This window comes from Lodderomyces elongisporus, chromosome 1 (genome assembly GCF_030384665.1).
Source record: "Lodderomyces elongisporus chromosome 1, complete sequence".
Taxonomy (NCBI): Eukaryota; Fungi; Ascomycota; class Pichiomycetes; order Serinales; family Debaryomycetaceae; genus Lodderomyces; species Lodderomyces elongisporus.
The window spans coordinates 1,418,256-1,435,998 of record NC_083673.1 but is presented as its reverse complement, the minus strand read 5'-3'; the positions used below and the strand labels follow the sequence as shown (position 1 = coordinate 1,435,998).

At 37.9% G+C, this 17,743-nt stretch overlaps 7 protein-coding genes across 7 annotated transcripts; 5 read left to right on the top strand and 2 right to left on the bottom strand. All coding sequences in view use genetic code 12, as the record gives it.

The window, feature by feature from the left end:
- Positions 1–1,552: 1,552 nt before the first annotated feature.
- Positions 1,553–3,514, bottom strand: PVL30_000513 (uncharacterized protein; the record flags this gene model as incomplete). Its single annotated transcript, XM_001527956.2, has 1 exon — positions 1,553–3,514. One exon carries the CDS (start codon positions 3,512–3,514, stop codon positions 1,553–1,555), a length of 1,962 nt encoding a protein of 653 aa, XP_001528006.2.
- Positions 3,515–5,747: 2,233 nt separating this feature from the next.
- Positions 5,748–7,188, top strand: ARG1 (argininosuccinate synthetase; the record flags this gene model as incomplete). Its single annotated transcript, XM_001527955.2, has 2 exons — positions 5,748–5,763; positions 5,954–7,188. The coding sequence occupies 2 exons, from the start codon at positions 5,748–5,750 to the stop codon at positions 7,186–7,188; spliced, it is 1,251 nt and encodes a 416-aa protein (XP_001528005.2).
- A 259-nt stretch (positions 7,189–7,447) lies between these two features.
- JHD1 (JmjC domain-containing histone demethylation protein 1) lies at positions 7,448–8,839 on the bottom strand (the record flags this gene model as incomplete). The annotated part of the gene is made up of 1 exon (XM_001527954.1): positions 7,448–8,839. One exon carries the CDS (start codon positions 8,837–8,839, stop codon positions 7,448–7,450), a length of 1,392 nt encoding a protein of 463 aa, XP_001528004.2.
- A 620-nt stretch (positions 8,840–9,459) lies between these two features.
- PVL30_000510 (uncharacterized protein) lies at positions 9,460–10,812 on the top strand (the record flags this gene model as incomplete). The annotated part of the gene is made up of 1 exon (XM_001527953.2): positions 9,460–10,812. One exon carries the CDS (start codon positions 9,460–9,462, stop codon positions 10,810–10,812), a length of 1,353 nt encoding a protein of 450 aa, XP_001528003.2.
- A 507-nt stretch (positions 10,813–11,319) lies between these two features.
- On the top strand, positions 11,320–13,497 carry NRP1 (Asparagine-rich protein (ARP protein); the record flags this gene model as incomplete). The annotated part of the gene is made up of 1 exon (XM_001527952.1): positions 11,320–13,497. One exon carries the CDS (start codon positions 11,320–11,322, stop codon positions 13,495–13,497), a length of 2,178 nt encoding a protein of 725 aa, XP_001528002.2.
- A 555-nt stretch (positions 13,498–14,052) lies between these two features.
- DPM1 (dolichol-P-mannose synthesis) lies at positions 14,053–14,772 on the top strand (the record flags this gene model as incomplete). Its single annotated transcript, XM_001527951.1, has 1 exon — positions 14,053–14,772. The coding sequence occupies one exon, from the start codon at positions 14,053–14,055 to the stop codon at positions 14,770–14,772; it is 720 nt and encodes a 239-aa protein (XP_001528001.2).
- Positions 14,773–15,353: 581 nt separating this feature from the next.
- On the top strand, positions 15,354–17,300 carry UBA2 (E1 ubiquitin-activating protein uba2; the record flags this gene model as incomplete). Its single annotated transcript, XM_001527950.2, has 1 exon — positions 15,354–17,300. The coding sequence occupies one exon, from the start codon at positions 15,354–15,356 to the stop codon at positions 17,298–17,300; it is 1,947 nt and encodes a 648-aa protein (XP_001528000.2).
- Positions 17,301–17,743: the final 443 nt, after the last annotated feature.

The window sequence follows — 17,743 nt, the reverse complement described above, 5'->3', positions numbered from 1 at the left end:
TTTCTTTATTTTATCTTTTATTTTTTATTTTTTTATTTCTGCTCTAACGTATACAAATATGTGTGTTGCCAGTATGTGTGTGTTGCCAGTGTGCCAGTGTACAAGTGTACAGGTGTACAAGTAAACCAGTAACAAAAGAAAAAACTCCGAGCATCTTTGTGTAACCTTTGAACAAAAAACAAAAAATTCTTGCAGCTCGATGTCCCGAGGAGGCATGTCGCCAACGAAAATTAGCACAGCATTATTTAGAGCAAAGAACAAAAAAAAAAAGGGAGAAAGAAAAAAAAAAAAAAGAAAAAAAGGAAAATGAAGGGTGTAAAATGTCTGGATCTTATCATGTATATCCCTCAATATGATATGATTCACTACGTTCTTACAAGTAAACGTTGTTCTCAAGTTGTTGTTTTTTTTTTGCCCGTTGTCCTACCTTTCTCTAAGGTATCTTGTAATCTTCTGTCTCGTTATCTGGGTTTTCCCCTGTGCCAAAAGTTCGCGCTCCTTCCTTGAAAATGTTGAGTTGATGAAAAGTTCCTGCATGCAGAACAAATTTTTTTTTTTTTGGCTTTTTTGGCTTTTTTGGTTGTTTTTTTTTTTGGCTCAGGTTTTTCTCATTCCCAAACTCCGAGCACAAGTACTCCTACTTGGCCACCAACTTATTTAATGTCAAAAGTGTTGGTTATAGTAGTAGATGAGGTCATTGTTGTCGTCACCACCTCTGCATTTGCATTCCTTCTACTGGGCCAAAGGATGTTTTTCCTTTTTTTTATCATGGTCGTGGGCTTTGTATTTGCCAGATAAAGAATATTGTGGGACAATTTTACCTAACTACCCATTAAGAAGAAAGAAAAATTTTTTATATCAAGGACTTTGACCTCAACCTCTGTTGAATAGACTACTAGAATGTAAAAACCCACAACTAACTAACTACCATTTTCTAATCTACATCCTCCTTCTTCATCTTCTTCTTATTCATCATTTATCTAGCATATCAACATGAAAATAGCTTATCTATGTGCATGTGTGCAAAATGGAGTTAGAGAATTAGAAAGAGATTTTGAGAATGAAATGAAAAATGAAAAATAAAAAACAAAAAATAAAAAATAAAAAATAAAAAAATTTTGTTGTGCGCGCAACCATCTGTGTTGGGTACCCTGTGCTTATATAATCAATTCCACCAAACATTTGAAATCTTTCTTATACTGCAAAAATCCATTGGCAAGGCGGCTATCATAAATCATGGCTCAAGAAATCTCAACAACCCCATTCCCCTTTCATGATTGCATCAGTATGGTTTAGAATATAGACAGATAAAACTAAAGTAGAACAAGAGAAAAAAAAAGAAAGAGAAAGAAGGAATTAAAAGAAAAGAGAAAGAAGGGAAAAAAAAAGTCTAGGGACAAAGGTGTATGAATTGCCCTAGACACAAGCACAATCATCCTCTTTCTCTTTAGATATCCGCTAAAAGCCTCTATATCTTTTAAATCATTGAGCTACCTCACCTCCTATGTTCGTATCTATACACCAATTCTCACTCTTTCTCACTAGACTCTATTTATAGCAAGGGCTCAAACTTGGGAATGGTATGTGCATGGTTACTTGGCAGCGAATCGGTAAGTTGCATAAAATTGTACCTCGTTATCGGTGCAGGAACAGCTCCTTCAAAACTACCATCAACCACCGGAGGTGGCAATATTACTCTTTGCAGATGATTCAAGGGAAAGGTACTACCACTACTAGTAGTAGTAGTAGTAGTAGTACTAGTACTACTGCTACTATGGCCACCAGCACCTCTGTTTAGACCTGAGATTGTACGGTGATTGTTCGTTGCGTGTCCGGAAAAGAATTGAATAGGCACCGAGATGCGTGTAGTAACAAACAACTCCACCACATGCCCATCGCCCCGAAACGCTCTTTCCAACTCCATGTCTGTTTGTATGAGCTTATCTTTGTGCCGCACATCTAACACAACATCATTCAACTTCAAGGCTGCCTTGATATTCTCAACAAGCTCATGGAGCCTAGGCGTGGCCGAGTTAATAGCCGGGTAGAGAAACTCCAAACACCGATTTAAAAACCTTACAATCACTTGCTTTTTATGCTGCTGCTGCTCGTGAAGATCCGATAGTGCTATTGTACTTGATGATCTTGTAGATGTCAATGGCGGAGTAGGGGTTGGTGTCCGTGTCTGTATATTATATGCATGTTTCTGTGAATCCTCGTGCACAGAACACATAGAGTTATTAACTGAATTATTCATTGATCTCGAGACACTGCCCACTTCACAAGAAGTTTGGAGCTTAGTAGCAACCTCAGCTAAATCACTCAACGACGAAGCACTTTCACGCACGACATTGAGAGCCAGACTAGAATGCTTGCTCAATAATGGATATTCTCGCACTATTGAAGTATGCAAAATCTCCGCCAATGGCTTGATCACTTCATCAAATCCAAAATCCTTCACAATACCACCCAATAGTGTATACAATGAAATAACTGCAACTTCATCATGAATCACATGTGCCATTTTAGGATCGAGTTCTCTAAAAAACTTTGCCAACGTTTTTTCTTGCGAAAACTTGTTCCTCAAATACTCCAACGACTGCTCATTAATGTTTTCAAACGATATTTCAAACACGTATGCAATGCACGCCGCCATAATCAGCTTACCCAAAATCTGAAGACTATGCGTCCGACGGTCGGTTAAAGTATCATTGCATGTCTTGGATCTCTCAATCTTGTTCATTATACTCATCTTGGCGGCATCTGTCACGTCATCCTTTCGCAACATGAGGTTGGATAACGGCGGTAACGTTGGCTTTGTCAAAATATCAATCGTGAGCTTGGCACCATCATTTGGCGTATATCGCTTCGACCTATCATAGTTAACATCGTACACATCTTCTTCATTCTGTACAATCTCTGACAAAAACTTGCTCTCTTGAGATGCACTATTGTTATTACTTTCTTTGCCAAGTTTGGCCTTCTTCTGTACATTTCCATTATGCTTTCCGCCGCCATTTGTAGTGCCATCACTCACAATTGGAGAGCTACTTCCACTTCCACCTCCACTTCCATCTACTTTCTTATGACTTCGTTTCCGATTCCTTCGAACACTCTGTACTGCCGCTCGCACTAGTTTATCAAAATCATCGACATAAGCCGGGCCATACAGAAACTCTATTCGCAAAGTCTCGGCAACTCTTCGAATATCCCGCTCTTGCTCACTTGCTTTCCGCGAACTCAAGTCTAGCGTATCGATGAGTTCTAGTCTTCTTGCACTAAACCTTTTCCATAGCCTATCATCGTAAAAGTTTAATTTATCACGTATAGCCTGAGTCACACCCAGCTTAGTCGTCTTTTCCTGTGCATGTTTTTGCTGATAAATATTGCTGGCGACGGTGTCGTTGCTATTGCTATTGCTGTTGCTACTGCCACTACCATTACTACTGTTGATCTGGTAGTTGTTAAATTGTTGTGTCGGTATAGCATTTATGGATTGATAGGCTCCATGCATCACTTGTGGCTAAAAAAAAAGATGATATTTCTTTCCAATTAGTTTATTTTGTAAAATTTAAAAGGTAAATGGAGGAGTTGCAAAAAAAAATAAAAAAAAAAACAGAAGATGGGAAAATTTGGATCAAACGAAATGGATAGACCTTTGATTCGGTATGACTCCGACAATGACTCTGAATCAATCTGTTTCGACTCAAATTTTGGAAAACGAGAAAGCGAGCGAGAGTACCCAAAAAAAAATAGAAAAAAAAAAAAGAAAAAAAGAAAAAAAGAAAAAAAGAAAAGACTCATAGTATGGAAATATTTGTTATTGATGTATGGTTGTCTTCTGAGTGTGCCCCAACAAAAGAAAAGTAAAAAAAGAGATTTGTAGCCGAATATGAATCATCATGAAAACAGAATTGAAGAATCATTATTGAAAGATGTTGTGAACTGTTCTAGAGATAGAAAGATAAAGTAAGATTTGTTTTGGTCTCTATGCTGTCTTTTAAAAATTTTCAGGAAATAGATTTCACTTGAATAGATTGGTAGTTCTGTGCGATAAGTTTGTTGGGTAATAAGTAGCAGCTTAAGTTGGTTTCAACTCCGAGAAGACATGACTCTTGCCTCTTGACTCTTGCCTTTTGACTCTTGCCTTTTGACTCTTGACTCCTTGTTTTCCTGACTCTTGACTCTTGACTCCTTGACCCTTGACCTGGGTCACTATCAATTTTTTTACTTCAATTTTAGTGCGAAAACGAAGCAAAAAAAAAAATTGAAAATAACAAAGAAAAAAAATGACAGTGAAATATTTATTGAGAAATTTAATTGAATAATATTGGCAATGTCGCTACCACTCATTTACTTTTAAACAAATAGGTGCTACCAAATGCTTTGACAAAAATACAAATGTGTTGACAAAATTCTGATTTCCAGTTACTAATAGAGTTCAGGGTTGTAATGTCTAGTAACATGTACATATAATGTAAATAGACAAGGACCATATTTTTCCATAACCTTATATGCATGATGGAAACTAAAGTAGTATACTTGTGGGGCAAATAAGGAACTCTACAATGAAATAATTTGCATTGTAATTTTGAATATTTTTCTTTCACCAACAGTGTTGTAGAGTATCAAAAACAACAACTACAACAACAGAAACAACAAAACAACTCAACTCTATGAAAGATGAATGAATAAAGCATAGTGTCAAATATAACTGATGTAGAAGTCAATGTTTTCTTTTTTTCTTTTTTGTTCCTTTTTGTTCCTTTTTGTTCTTTTCTCTAATTTTTCTTTTCTTTTCTTCTTCAACCAGAGCTAGTGTACAAAGATCGCTATTGTAGTTTAGCAAACCTATTGAATGGCACTCTCGCAGCATCTAAAGCACAAGCAAAAGACAAAAAAGAAAAGGATTTTCGTACAAATTGTTTTACAAAAACTGTACCTCCATTTTAAAATTATCTAGCGACGGACTCAGGTAAAGTGTCATTTGTTACTTGTTAATGATGTGCAACGTGAGTAATGTGGTAGTATTGTACGTATTTATTAGTAAGGCGAAAATAAAGGAGCACAGTAGTTATGACTAATTCGGCAATTCTCTCATGCTAACCGCGATGGCTAATCTAATTCTCTTTTTTTTTTCTTTTTTTTAATTTTTTTAATAAATTCGTTCACATATTGCGACTTCGTTGACCCGACCTTCGACGCCAAATTTATTTCAGCTTGGTCAGGAACACACTTGTGGTCTGTGTGATGAGTTTAGCTATATTGAATTTGTAACGCTTGAGTATTTTCCTAGCCACATTATTGCGTATATATATTTAAAATATATGGATATATATGGATATACCTAGTTAAGTATCTGCTATGACTCAATATTTCTTTCTTTATTCGCTTCCTCTAGACAAATTTAGTTTCAAATAGCCTTACACAAAGGGCTGGAAAACGGATATCCAGTATAAACATTCCTTACCTTTTGCTTTATTCTTTTTATTGTTAATTTTTATTTTTCTTTAGCCGCCGTAAGGTTATCTGGTACAAATCAAAAAATTTTCACACAAGTCGTGCACTTGTCCTCAACTCTTTCCGTTTCCTCTCTCCCCCCAGCCCAATTCACATAAATACCGTCCTTTTGACTCAATTTTGTTGAAATTTTTCCAATTCTCCTTTCTTTTTCTCTTTCTCTTCTTAGTTTTTGTTCTTAAGAAAATTATCATTCATTAATATTCACATACAAATAATCAATTACAATGTCAAAAGGAAAAGGTATGTCTTTTTATTTTTATTTTTTTTTTTTGAATCGTCATTTAATTGGAGAACTATAGTGAAACTCAAAAGAAAGTTGTCCACTATGAGTAACGCAATAGATTGTTTTTAATAATCTGGAAAATTCGTCATCAAAAGAATGGAAAGTAAAGAAGAATGTATTGTACTAACACCAACAACAACCATATAGTTTTACTTAGTTACTCAGGTGGTTTGGATACATCCGTCATTGCAGCTTGGTTGATCGAGCAAGATTACGAAGTTATTGCGTTCTTAGCCAACATTGGTCAAGAAGAAGACTTCGAAAAGGCTGAAAAGAAGGCACTTGCGATTGGATGCTCAAAATTCATTTTGGCAGATGTTCGTAAAGAGTTTGTTGAAAAAGTGTGCTACCCAGCCATTCAAACAAATGCCATCTACGAAAATACCTACCTTTTGGGTACTTCCTTGGCCAGACCAGTCATTGCACAAGCACTTATGAAAGTTGCCGAGGAGAATGGCTGTTTTGCTGTGAGTCACGGTTGTACCGGTAAAGGTAATGACCAAGTCAGATTCGAATTGAGTTTCTACGCCTTAAAGCCAGACGTTGTTGTTATTGCCCCATGGAGAGACCCTAAATTTTTCAACAGATTTGCCGGAAGAAAAGATCTTTTGGACTATGCAGCTTCCAAAAACATTCCAGTGGAACAAACCAAGGCCAAGCCATGGTCCACTGACGAAAACTTGGCACACATTTCGTTTGAGGCAGGTATCTTGGAAGACCCAAACACCACCCCACCAAAGGATATGTGGAAATTGACTGTTGACCCAACCGATGCTCCAGACAAGCCAGAGTCTTTCTCTGTTGTGTTTGAAAAAGGTTTACCAGTCAAATTGATTTTGGATGACCAGAAAAAGACAATCACCGACCCTGTCGAGTTATTTACCGAGGCAAATGCCTTGGCTAGAAGAAACGGTGTTGGTAGAATCGACATTGTTGAAAACAGATTTATCGGTATCAAATCTAGAGGATGTTACGAAACTCCAGGTTTGACCATCTTGAGACTTGCACACATTGACTTGGAAGGTTTGACTTTGGACCGTGAAGTTAGAGCCATTAGAGACCAATTTGTTACTCCAACATGGGCCAAGATCTTGTACAATGGTATGTACTTTACTCCAGAAGGTGAATACGTTAGATCAATGATCCAACCATCACAAAACACCGTTAACGGTACCGTCAGAGCTGCTTGTTACAAAGGATCGGTGACAATTTTGGGAAGATCTTCCGAAACCGAAAAATTGTACGACGAAACAGAATCTTCTATGGATGAATTGACTGGATTCTCACCAGAAGATACCTCGGGATTCATTGCAGTGCAAGCCATTAGAATTAAAAAGTATGGTGAAGCTGCTAGAGAAAAAGGTAAGCCATTGGAACTTTAAAGTAAGATACAGCAATTTTTCTTTGTTAATTTCGTGATACTTTTTTTTTTAAAAAATTTATATTGGCGAAGAGGAGCGGGGAAGGGAGGTGGTCAGTCTCTCTTCCCACTTCCCATTGGTTTTATTTGTCTATAAAACCTTTTAATTCATAGTTTGTATAATATCTTGGCCTTTTTGGAGGTTTTGGCTGTGTAATGCTTCTTTGTACAAAATTAATCTTTATTACTATTATTATTATTATTATTATTATTACTATTATTTATATACTTTCCTTCCATTTCCGCAAGTCCTCTATAAAGAGCAATGGCTTTTTGATACTACCAGGAATGCTTCGTTTCGCCACTTGGTTTGACAAACTCAAATTGTAGTGGTCGTTAAGATGTTTGATCCATAGATCCACTATTTCAATCGCAAGCACCTTATCATCTGCAACATCTTTGAGCATCTCTTCCTTGTGCTGGGAATAGTACCATGCACTCAACCATATGACTTTGTTGAACATGGGGAATCTAAACTTATTGGGCACTTTAGTAACACGCTCAATATCATATATCTTGAGCTGCATTTTCATATCCCTTAGTGTGAGGAAATTGCCTCCAAAGACTATCGAGTCTTGCGGGGTATGAACACAATGAATCCAACCGCTTGGGATAATGAACAAGTCACCGGGTTGCAAAGTGACTTTGAAACCGCCTAGCGGATGAACTTTTCGTTTATTGACAACTTTGCTATACTCTGGGAACCAAATAATGTTCTGTTTTGGTTCCATACACCACAAAGTGTAAAGAGCAAGATTATCATCTGTTGGAGGATAAAAAAGAAATGTCTTGCACCCTTTCAAAACATAGTAATAAACTGATGTACCGCCAAAGTCAATGTGAAAATCAGTAAAACAATCCTTTACCGACATTAAACAATATTTGGTCACTTTGCTCCGTTCTTGCTCATCCTTGGGGTCCCATACTTTGTCCACTAAATCCAAGTCGCGCACCATTTGGGGCCGAGTAAACGACGTGCCCAAGTTTTGAACACTTGAAATCTCCAACGATATCACGTTCCGTATTCGGTCTCGATATTCTTGCGCTGTATTGAAATATTCCTGCCATTGGGCCAACTTCCAAGAGGGAGAAACTCCTTGTTGTGAAATCACATCCATTACCTCAACAGGGGTATTTGCACCACAGCATTCAGTAATATAATCAATTGTAATTTTATTTCGATCCAAAGGAAGTTTCATTCCAACAATATCCAATTGAGCTTTTGGGATAAGAATCGGTCTTTCCATTCCCATTTTCAATGCAAATCCCTTTGTTAGTGTGGAACTTATCTCTATATTGGGCACGCTTTTCAATTCCAAAAAACTATGCAAGTGGTGATGGCTCTTTTTATCAAGCGCAATAGTCTGACCTTCATTGAGTGCCACATAGTCGACCGAAACTCTTGTTCTCTTGGACTGTCGTTTCAAAATCGATGGCCCTTTTAGTCGACTGCAATCACGACAATGGTAGGCTACGATAGACAGCACTTCATACTCTTTTAGCTTCAAGCATTGCGTGTGAAACCACTGTTTGCATTCTGAACATTGGATCCAAAGAACCTTCTCCGAATCTCTATCGGTACAAATGGGACATGTGTCTGTAGCTTTCATCATTGTTGAAGAGAAATAGAGAGATACCTTTTCAATGAAGAAAGAAAATTTTCTTTTTTTTTTTCCTTCAAGGTCCTAAATCCAAGATCCAAAAACTAATATCAAAACCAAAGAGAACAGCAACACACAGCAGCTTACTGATCAGTACATTTTTGATCAGTTGATCGTGTAGAGAGTTGGTTCTAGTTCAGCTGGAAGCACAGACAAATTGGGTTTAGTAAGGTAAGGTACTCTTGAACGAGTTTGTTGATCGATGCTGTAATTCTTTTTCAGTTTGTTTACCGAAATGTGGGGAGGAGAGAGAGCAGCGAAAGATTAGCTTTCTTTCTTTCTTTCTTTCTTTCTTTTTCTTCTTCTTTGAAGATTTTTGATTTTTTGATTTTTTGAATTTATTTGAAATTTTTCTTTTTTCTCCTTCTCTTCTATTTCGCACAAGTCTTTTGTCCTCTAAAAGCAAAGCACTCCACAATTTATTTCTTTATCAAATAGAATTCCACTTGTATCAACGACAATACCAAATTTTTATTTTTTTTGTTTTCATTGTTTCTTTTTTCCTTCCAATTTCACCTTTCACTTTTCTTTTTTCTTTATTGAATTTTTATTTCTTCTTCAACACCACTTCTATGTTATTGCGGAAGTCTTTTAGTACCAGGATCAAGTTCATATACCTTTGTAGAAGGTACTCATTCGTAGCCGATGCTGTGAACGAATGTCGGCAGCAACAAAAGTTTCTAGAAGAGTATAAAGTGAGAACAGTGTTGGAGCAACCCATCGTGCACTACTCAAAGAAGAATCTCCCACATTTCCTGGTGAACGAACTATATAATCAATCTGCGCGTCTTTCGCCATCTTTCATCTTACAGAATGCCAGAGAGACAATCGAGCAATTGTTGGTGTTCAACGCTCGCAGGTTAAAAGAGTTTCGCAAACTTCCTTACTTGGCAATCTTGAACCCTTCCATTCTGGAGAACTACGATGTATATTTAGAGCTGATGAGCAAGTTGCTAAATGCCAGCTTGTATACCCCACACACTTTGCAGGAGAATAAAGATTTCGCTGAGGAAGTTTTGACAAAGTTTATTGAGGCACATGCCGATACCTTACCAAGTCTATCCAAAGGCTTTAGGGAAGTGGAGAACTTGTTGACTCCCAGCCAAGTCAAACACTTTTTGGATAACCACCTTAAAGAGAGGATACGAATGAGACTTATTGCGCACCAGCACATTGAACTTACGAGGTCTTTGAACAACCCGGAAACATTTGTTCCTGGAGGAAAGTATAATGGTGTGATTAAATTGCTTAATGTGTTTGATGTGATAAAGAACAATGTGGAGCTTGTAAATGACATTACTATGTTGCAATACGACCAATCAGTAGCCGTCGAAATCGATTCGAATTTGAAGCCAGGCAATACTACGGGCTTGGCAACCACCACCACCACCACCTCCACCACCACCAACACAACAAAAGAAGGAGCCGAAGCAAGTCTGAATGGGGAACTCTTGTTTCCTTATATTGAATACCATCTTGACTATGTTTTTATGGAATTGCTTAAGAATTCATTCCGTGCACATATCGAAAACAAAGTTTTAGACCCCGTGCGAATCACCGTATCCATTACCGACTCCGACGCAAGCGGCATGGAAATTAGAATTAGGGATAAAGGTAAAGGGATTCCGACAAAGGAGCTAGACCATGTTTTCGACTATTCATTCACCACATACGAAGGTAACGAAGGTGAAGGATTCAAGACTTTAAATGTTCCTCCTGAAGAACTAGGCGGAGGAAAGAATGTTGCTGGTATGGGATTCGGATTGCCATTGGCAAAGCAGTACATTGAGGTATTCAACGAGGCAGTCGAGGGGCTGCATACATATGAGGCTGAAACAGGTAAGAGACGATCAAAGGGTCTGTTGAGCGTGCAAACTTACCCTGGATGGGGCACCGACGTCTATTTAAAGACAGCCAATATATAGTTCTCATTGGCTATGGCTTAATAGACCTTATTCATGCTACGCCATACAAGTAGTCTTTTTACAATCAATGCCGACCATGGAGTACTTGCGTGAATAGGTATCACGCTATCCAGAATAAACTATTCTTGACGCATTTTTCAGTCTTTTTTTTTTTAAAAATATTTTTTTAAATATTTTTTTAAATATTTTTTATTAATTTTTTTTTCTTTTTTTTTTTTTTTTGAATTATTTTTGTAAGTATATGTATCTTTTTTTTTTTTTTTTTTAATTTTTTTTTTTCACCTTTGTTTATCAACACAACAAGTTATTCAAATACAGAAAACAAACCAAGATTTTACGTCTTTGCATCATAATTGTTATCATTGTAAATACAAACACCAACACTAGTATTTCCACATTTATAACCACTTGCTCATAGCAACATCGCAATCAGGCACTTTAGCCAAGAAAGGAAAAAGATAACGAAAATTTATCAACTATAGTTGTCTATTATTTACCTACATAAGGATGGGGGATGTATATATCGTGTTTGACAGCATCACCACTTGCGACGACACGAATACCTATATTTCAAAAGACTCAACCGAATTGATATACCTTGCATGGTCTGTTATTGATGTTGCATCATTAGAGGTGTTGAGTTTTCAATCGACTTTTATAAAACCCCTGAATACACCAATCACGCAATTCTGTACCAGGAAATGTAACTTGACATGGGAGCATGTGAGAAACGCGGGGTCTTTTAAAGACGCGATTGACACTTTGGATACTTATATGAAACTGGAGATAATTGGGGAAAACAGAGAATTTACATTCATAGTCCTCGACGACTTCAAGTTGAAAGTTCAAGTCTCTAGAGAAGCTCGTGATAAAGGAGTTACACTACCACAGTATTTGCAGTTTCCCCGATATTTCGATCTACTGAAAGAGTACCTCAAATGGCAAAAACACACTGGTGAATATAAACTTGGGGATTCCAGTTTCAGTGCCAATACCAACGCCAGTATTAACGCAGGCTCAAATACGAGTGCAAGTGCAAGTCCACTGTTAGAGGAGATGAAAAATGCGTTGCAAATCGATGACACGTCTTTGAATGTACGTGATGAGAAACTAAGCAGTAGTACCGATAACAGCCATGAAGAACTGTTTGAATCAGTAAAGTTGATCACTAAACTTGCAATCGAGTTGTTAAAAAAAGTTTCAAAAAAGGAGCAAGAGAAGGAAGGAGGAAAAACACGGGAAGGCGAGGAGGAAATTGAAGAGGAAGAGGAAGAGGAAGAGGAAGAGGAAGAGGAAGAGGAAGAAGAAGAGGAAGAAAGTCAACTGCATGATCATCCGTTCACAAAACCTTATGATATTGCCCAGGATATGAAATCTTTTCTTGAAGAGCGGTCCGAAGTTCTATATCTAACTTCTTTGCCAAACGGAACTACGCATCTGGAATTAGAATATTGGTTTACCCAGTATGGGGGGCGTCCTGTTGCATTCTGGAAACTAGGCTATTTAGAGAATGCAAACACTAGTGGCTCAATCAATAGTAATGACGGGTTTGCGGTATTTGGTAGCCACGAGGAGACGATGGAAGCATTAAAAATGAACGGGAAAGTATTGAATGATGTAGCTATTGAAGTGCAGCCGTCGTCTTCCAAAATCCTTGATGCAGCGGGAGATTTGCTTGTACCGTTTCCATCTTCGAAAAATCGTCCTCGTCCCGGCGATTGGACATGTCCCTCATGTGGGTTTTCAAATTTTCAAAGAAGAACACAATGTTTCAGGTGCTCCTTCCCAGCTTCGAGTGCTGTTGCCATACAAGAGTCGATGCATACGAAAGCCGTGCCGGTGGCGTCTGGTAACCAATCTGCAAGCATAGAGAGCCGAAGAGATCCCAACGTGGGAAGCTATCAGGGTTTGCGCGAGCTGCAATCCAATATGTACACCGATCAAATCGAGACCAAGTTGGCAGAGTCCAAATCCAGCTCACCAGAACGCGACCCAGCACACAAGAGCACCAACAGGAATGGTAGTACACCCTCGATTGGTGTTACAAGTAATAACAAGAGCTTTTCAACGAATGCAAACACGCAAAAGCATTACAACAATAATGTACCCTTTCGCGCAGGTGACTGGAAATGCAACCTTTGTCAGTATCACAACTTTGCGAAAAATATGACCTGCCTCAAGTGCGGTGGGGCAACCAAGCCAATAGTTGATTATAATAATTTGCAAAGCACAAACTCAATCCATTCGGTCAACTCCACTGCAGCAGCAATAGCAGCAGCAACTGCTAGTGGACAGCCTTTGAACTTGAACAATAACTTGATCCATTTACATCAACAGCAGCACATCCATCAAAATTTACGAACTAGAGCTTTCCCACACCAGCAACACCAACAACACCAACAACACCAACAACACCAGCAACACCAACAACACCAACAATTCAATCACAGTTGTCATTACAATAATCTAAACTCTCAAAGTTCAGTCCTTCCAAATAATGTTCCCGTTGGTGCACCATTACTCAAAAACACCATTAGACACGATTCCAGCTACACAAATACACCGGGGGCTTCGCAAGCAGATTTATCGAGAATATTGATGCACCAGCATTTACAAAAACACAACAGGGAAAACTCACCGGCTCTAAATGATTACTCAAGAAATGCCGATAGCTTGAAAAATTAGCAAATGGACCACTGGGTAGTTTAATTGAATATATAATTTGTAATCTTTCAATATTTTTTAATTCACTAATTTAGGTTTTGATACTCCCAAGTATGACGAGTATGATGAATTAAGCATATCGAGGCATTTGTAGATTCAGTGACTTTCTTTTTTGTTTTTTTTTTTTGTTTCTTGTCTTTATGTTTTTGGTTTCTTGTCTTTATGTTTTTGGTTTCTTGTCTTTATGTTTCCTTGTCTTCATTAGTGGTTAAAATATTCACCTATTTACTTCCTCATTTTGTATTGTAAGCGCGTACAAAAGAGGTGGGAGGGAAGGGGGATTGTGTTGGCGGGTGGAAAATTCATTTATAGGACACGTCAAAAAATTAGCAAAAAAAAAAAAAAAACAAATTACAAACAAACATGGAGATCACCAGAGAGCCAGAGAGCGAGAATGGAATTTCAAAGACAGATAGTTGGAGAGTCAATTGCAAGTACAAAAACAGTTTACAAAAGTGGGTTTAATATTCTAATTGCCATTGCACCTTTAACCAATTTTTAGTAATACACCCAACGATGACGGCTAACAAATATTCGGTTATCTTGCCAACATACAATGAGAAAAGAAACCTTCCAATCTTGGTATACTTGTTGAACAAGACTTTCACTGAACATAAGTTGGAGTGGGAGGTGATTATAGTTGACGACAATTCTCCTGATGGCACACAAGAAGTGGCCAAGAAACTCATTGATATTTATGGCTCAAAGCATATTCAGTTGCGCCCTCGTGCCGGAAAATTGGGGCTTGGAACAGCCTATGTACACGGATTACAATATGTCACTGGTAATTTTGTCATTATCATGGATGCGGATTTCAGTCATCATCCTGAAGCTATTCCTGAATTTATTGCTAAACAGAAAACCGAGGATTACGATATTGTCACTGGAACCAGGTATGCAGGAAATGGTGGAGTTTACGGATGGGACTTTAAGAGAAAGTTGATTTCAAGAGGAGCCAACTTTTTAGCCACAGTTGTGTTGAGACCAAACGTTAGTGACTTGACGGGTAGTTTCAGGTTGTACAAGACAGATGTTTTGAAAAAAATTATTGATGTTACCCAGTCGAAAGGGTACGTGTTTCAGATGGAAATGATGGTGAGGGCAAGAAGTTTGGGGTTCACCGTGGGAGAAGTGCCCATCAGCTTTGTTGATAGGTTGTATGGTGAAAGTAAGCTAGGTGGAGACGAAATAGTCCTGTATGCCAAGGGAGTGTGGGCTTTATTTACCAGTGTTTAAGCACAGTCTTATTTTAAATTCCGTACAGTTTAATTTTCTATCTTTTTAATAGTACAAACAACGTAATGCCTGAGAGAACTGTGTACTTGAATCAAATTGACAGTTGTATACGTATGTGTATATGCGCATATCCAATCGATATATAGATATATTACATATATATATATATATATATATATATATATATTCGTATATGTACTTCAGAACACACTGGCCTCTTTACTGTAGCTCAATGAATGTGTTTTTCCACCTTAACAGATGTGAAAAAATTAAGAGACAATTAAAGGATTGACGTAGGACAGTGACCTTCGAGCCAAATTTAGCCTGGGGTGAGCGGAAATTTTCAAAACTTGAATGTTTCTTTCTCTTTTTTTTTTTTTCTATTTTCAGACGCGAGTTCATCACCCAACTGGAAGAAAGCTACCGCCGTTCTTAAACTTTATACTTCAAGTTTTAAGCTTCAACCCTCAACATACATTCATCCATCTCTCCGTCCATTTCTTTCTTCCTTTTACTTTTTTTTTATTTTTTATTTTTTTTATTTTTTTCAATAATAAAATTTCCATCAACAACACCGATCGATGGCAAAGGATACGTATTTGAAACGAATACTTGGTGAAAAAAGCTTAGACCGTGTTAAGCACACAAAGGTGCTAATGGTGGGAGCAGGCGGCATCGGTTGCGAACTATTGAAGAATTTGATTTTGTCCGCGTATGGTGAAGTTCATATTGTGGATCTCGATACGGTAACACTTTCCAATTTGAACCGTCAATTTCTATTCCGCAAGAAGGACATTGATAAATCCAAGTCACTTACGATTTCACAGGCAGTTGAATCTTTCAACTATTTTGGCACCAAACTTGTATCCTATCATGGCAGTATTATGGATACAAAGCAATTTCCAATTCAATGGTGGGAGCAATTTAGCATTATCTATAATGCTCTAGATAATGTTGAGGCAAGACAGCATGTCAACAAGATGTGCTTGCTTTTGAAAATCCCTTTAATGGATAGTGGAACAGAAGGCCTCAAGGGAAACATGTATCCCATTTACCCTGATTATACCGAGTGCTATGATTGTCAAGCCAAAACACTGCGCAAAACCTACCCTGTATGTACTATTAGATCAACGCCATCGCTTCCGGTGCATTGTATAACCTGGGCAAAGGAGTTTCTATTCAAGCAATTGTTTGACGAAGAAGAAATCGACATTGGGGCAGGCCAAAAAGGAGGTCTCAACGATGCAGATGCAATTGCGAAAGAATCGGACAATGCTGAGGAAATCAAGAACTTGACCCGAGAGGCAAACGAATTAGCTGATTTGCGTAAAACGGTCACAAGTGCGGAAACAGACGAGTTTGTATCTCATTTGATTAGAAAAATATTCATCACTGATATAGAACGTTTAGCACTGATTGATGAGCTTTGGAAGTCAAGAAAAAGACCAGTTCCTTTGGACTACACAGAATATGAAAGTTCTTTGCAGCGAATGTTACACAACCAGAGCAACAAAGAGGTTGAGGATGAGAACGATGTCGAAAACTATGACAAGAACAATGACAAGAACGTCAAGCATGATTCTATCTTGAGTGCCGACACGAAAAACTGGTCGATACTTGAGAATTTATATGTGGTGTACAAATCAAGTCAGAGTATCCAGAAAAGGATTTGTGAATTGAAAGAGCCGTTTGTATCGTTTGACAAGGATGACGAAGACGCGATGAACTTTGTTGCCGCGACGTCCAACTTGCGGTCACATATCTTCCACATTGGTACCATGTCCAAATTTGATATTAAGGAAATTGCTGGTAATATCATTCCTGCTATTGCAACGACCAATGCCCTAGTTTCCGGGTTCTCAGCAGCCATTGGCACCAACTTTTATAAATTCAATCTTGGAAACGAAAAGGGTAGGTTCAACTATGAGGAAATCTGCAAAAGCGCATATACAATGGCAACATCGCTCACACCTCAGCTGTATGTGATATCATCAACAGTGAGTGGTCCTCTTGCTGGGTGCCCAACAGAGGCAGGCACAGCTAGAGGAGTATTCAAAGTACGAGACAGCGATATGGGAAACTTAACTCTCAACTGGTTACTAGAACAATTGAAGGTGAGTTATGGCTACTCTAGGGATTCGATTTCTATACAAGCAGGGAAGATGAAACTTATTTACGATATTGATTTCGACGACTATGTCGAGGCCAAACTAAAAGATGTCCCTGGGTTCCAAAACCAGGCATTGATATTGATACAAGATGACGACGACCTCCTTGAAAAGTTGGAACTTTTGATTAATGTTGTAGATCCGGGTCCAGAAGGAGATTATAATGGCATTGTTCTGACAAAACTACCATCAGTTGTCGTAAACAGAATTGCTTCTTCCGAAGATGGGGCAAAAGAGTTGGAAGATAGTGATAGCGATGCCTTGGAAGTTATTGAAGACCAAAACTCTGGAGATTCCGATATTGAGATCATTGAAGATACAGACGTAGAACCAAACTTGAAGAAACGAAGGATTGCATAGGTTTAGATATATACTTATATTTATATATACAGAATACTTGTGGATTCAATTGTAAAGAAAAAACAGAGTGTAGTGTTGAGTGAGTAAAGCCTGAGTAAAGAAATTAGTTTAAACTATTCGTTTTTTTTACCAACTAGCTTCACCATTAGTTTTCCGTTAAACAAGAAAAGCCCCTTCCCCCCTCCCCCCCCCAAAGCCAAAAAAGAAAAGAAGAAATAAGGATTCGAGATTTTTCTAAACTGTAATTGCAGAGCGCAAGACGTGCATCTTAGTTATTCCTCTTTCTAGGTTTTATCAAACACTCACATTTAAATACATAGCAAAAGTGTAATTCAAGTAAAAGTAGGACAATTGACTTGAAAAAAAAAAGACTCAAAAAAAGGCTTGTTTTTTTTTTTCCCCCTTCTTTCTTTTTCTTTTTCTTTTTTGTTTCTGGTTTGATC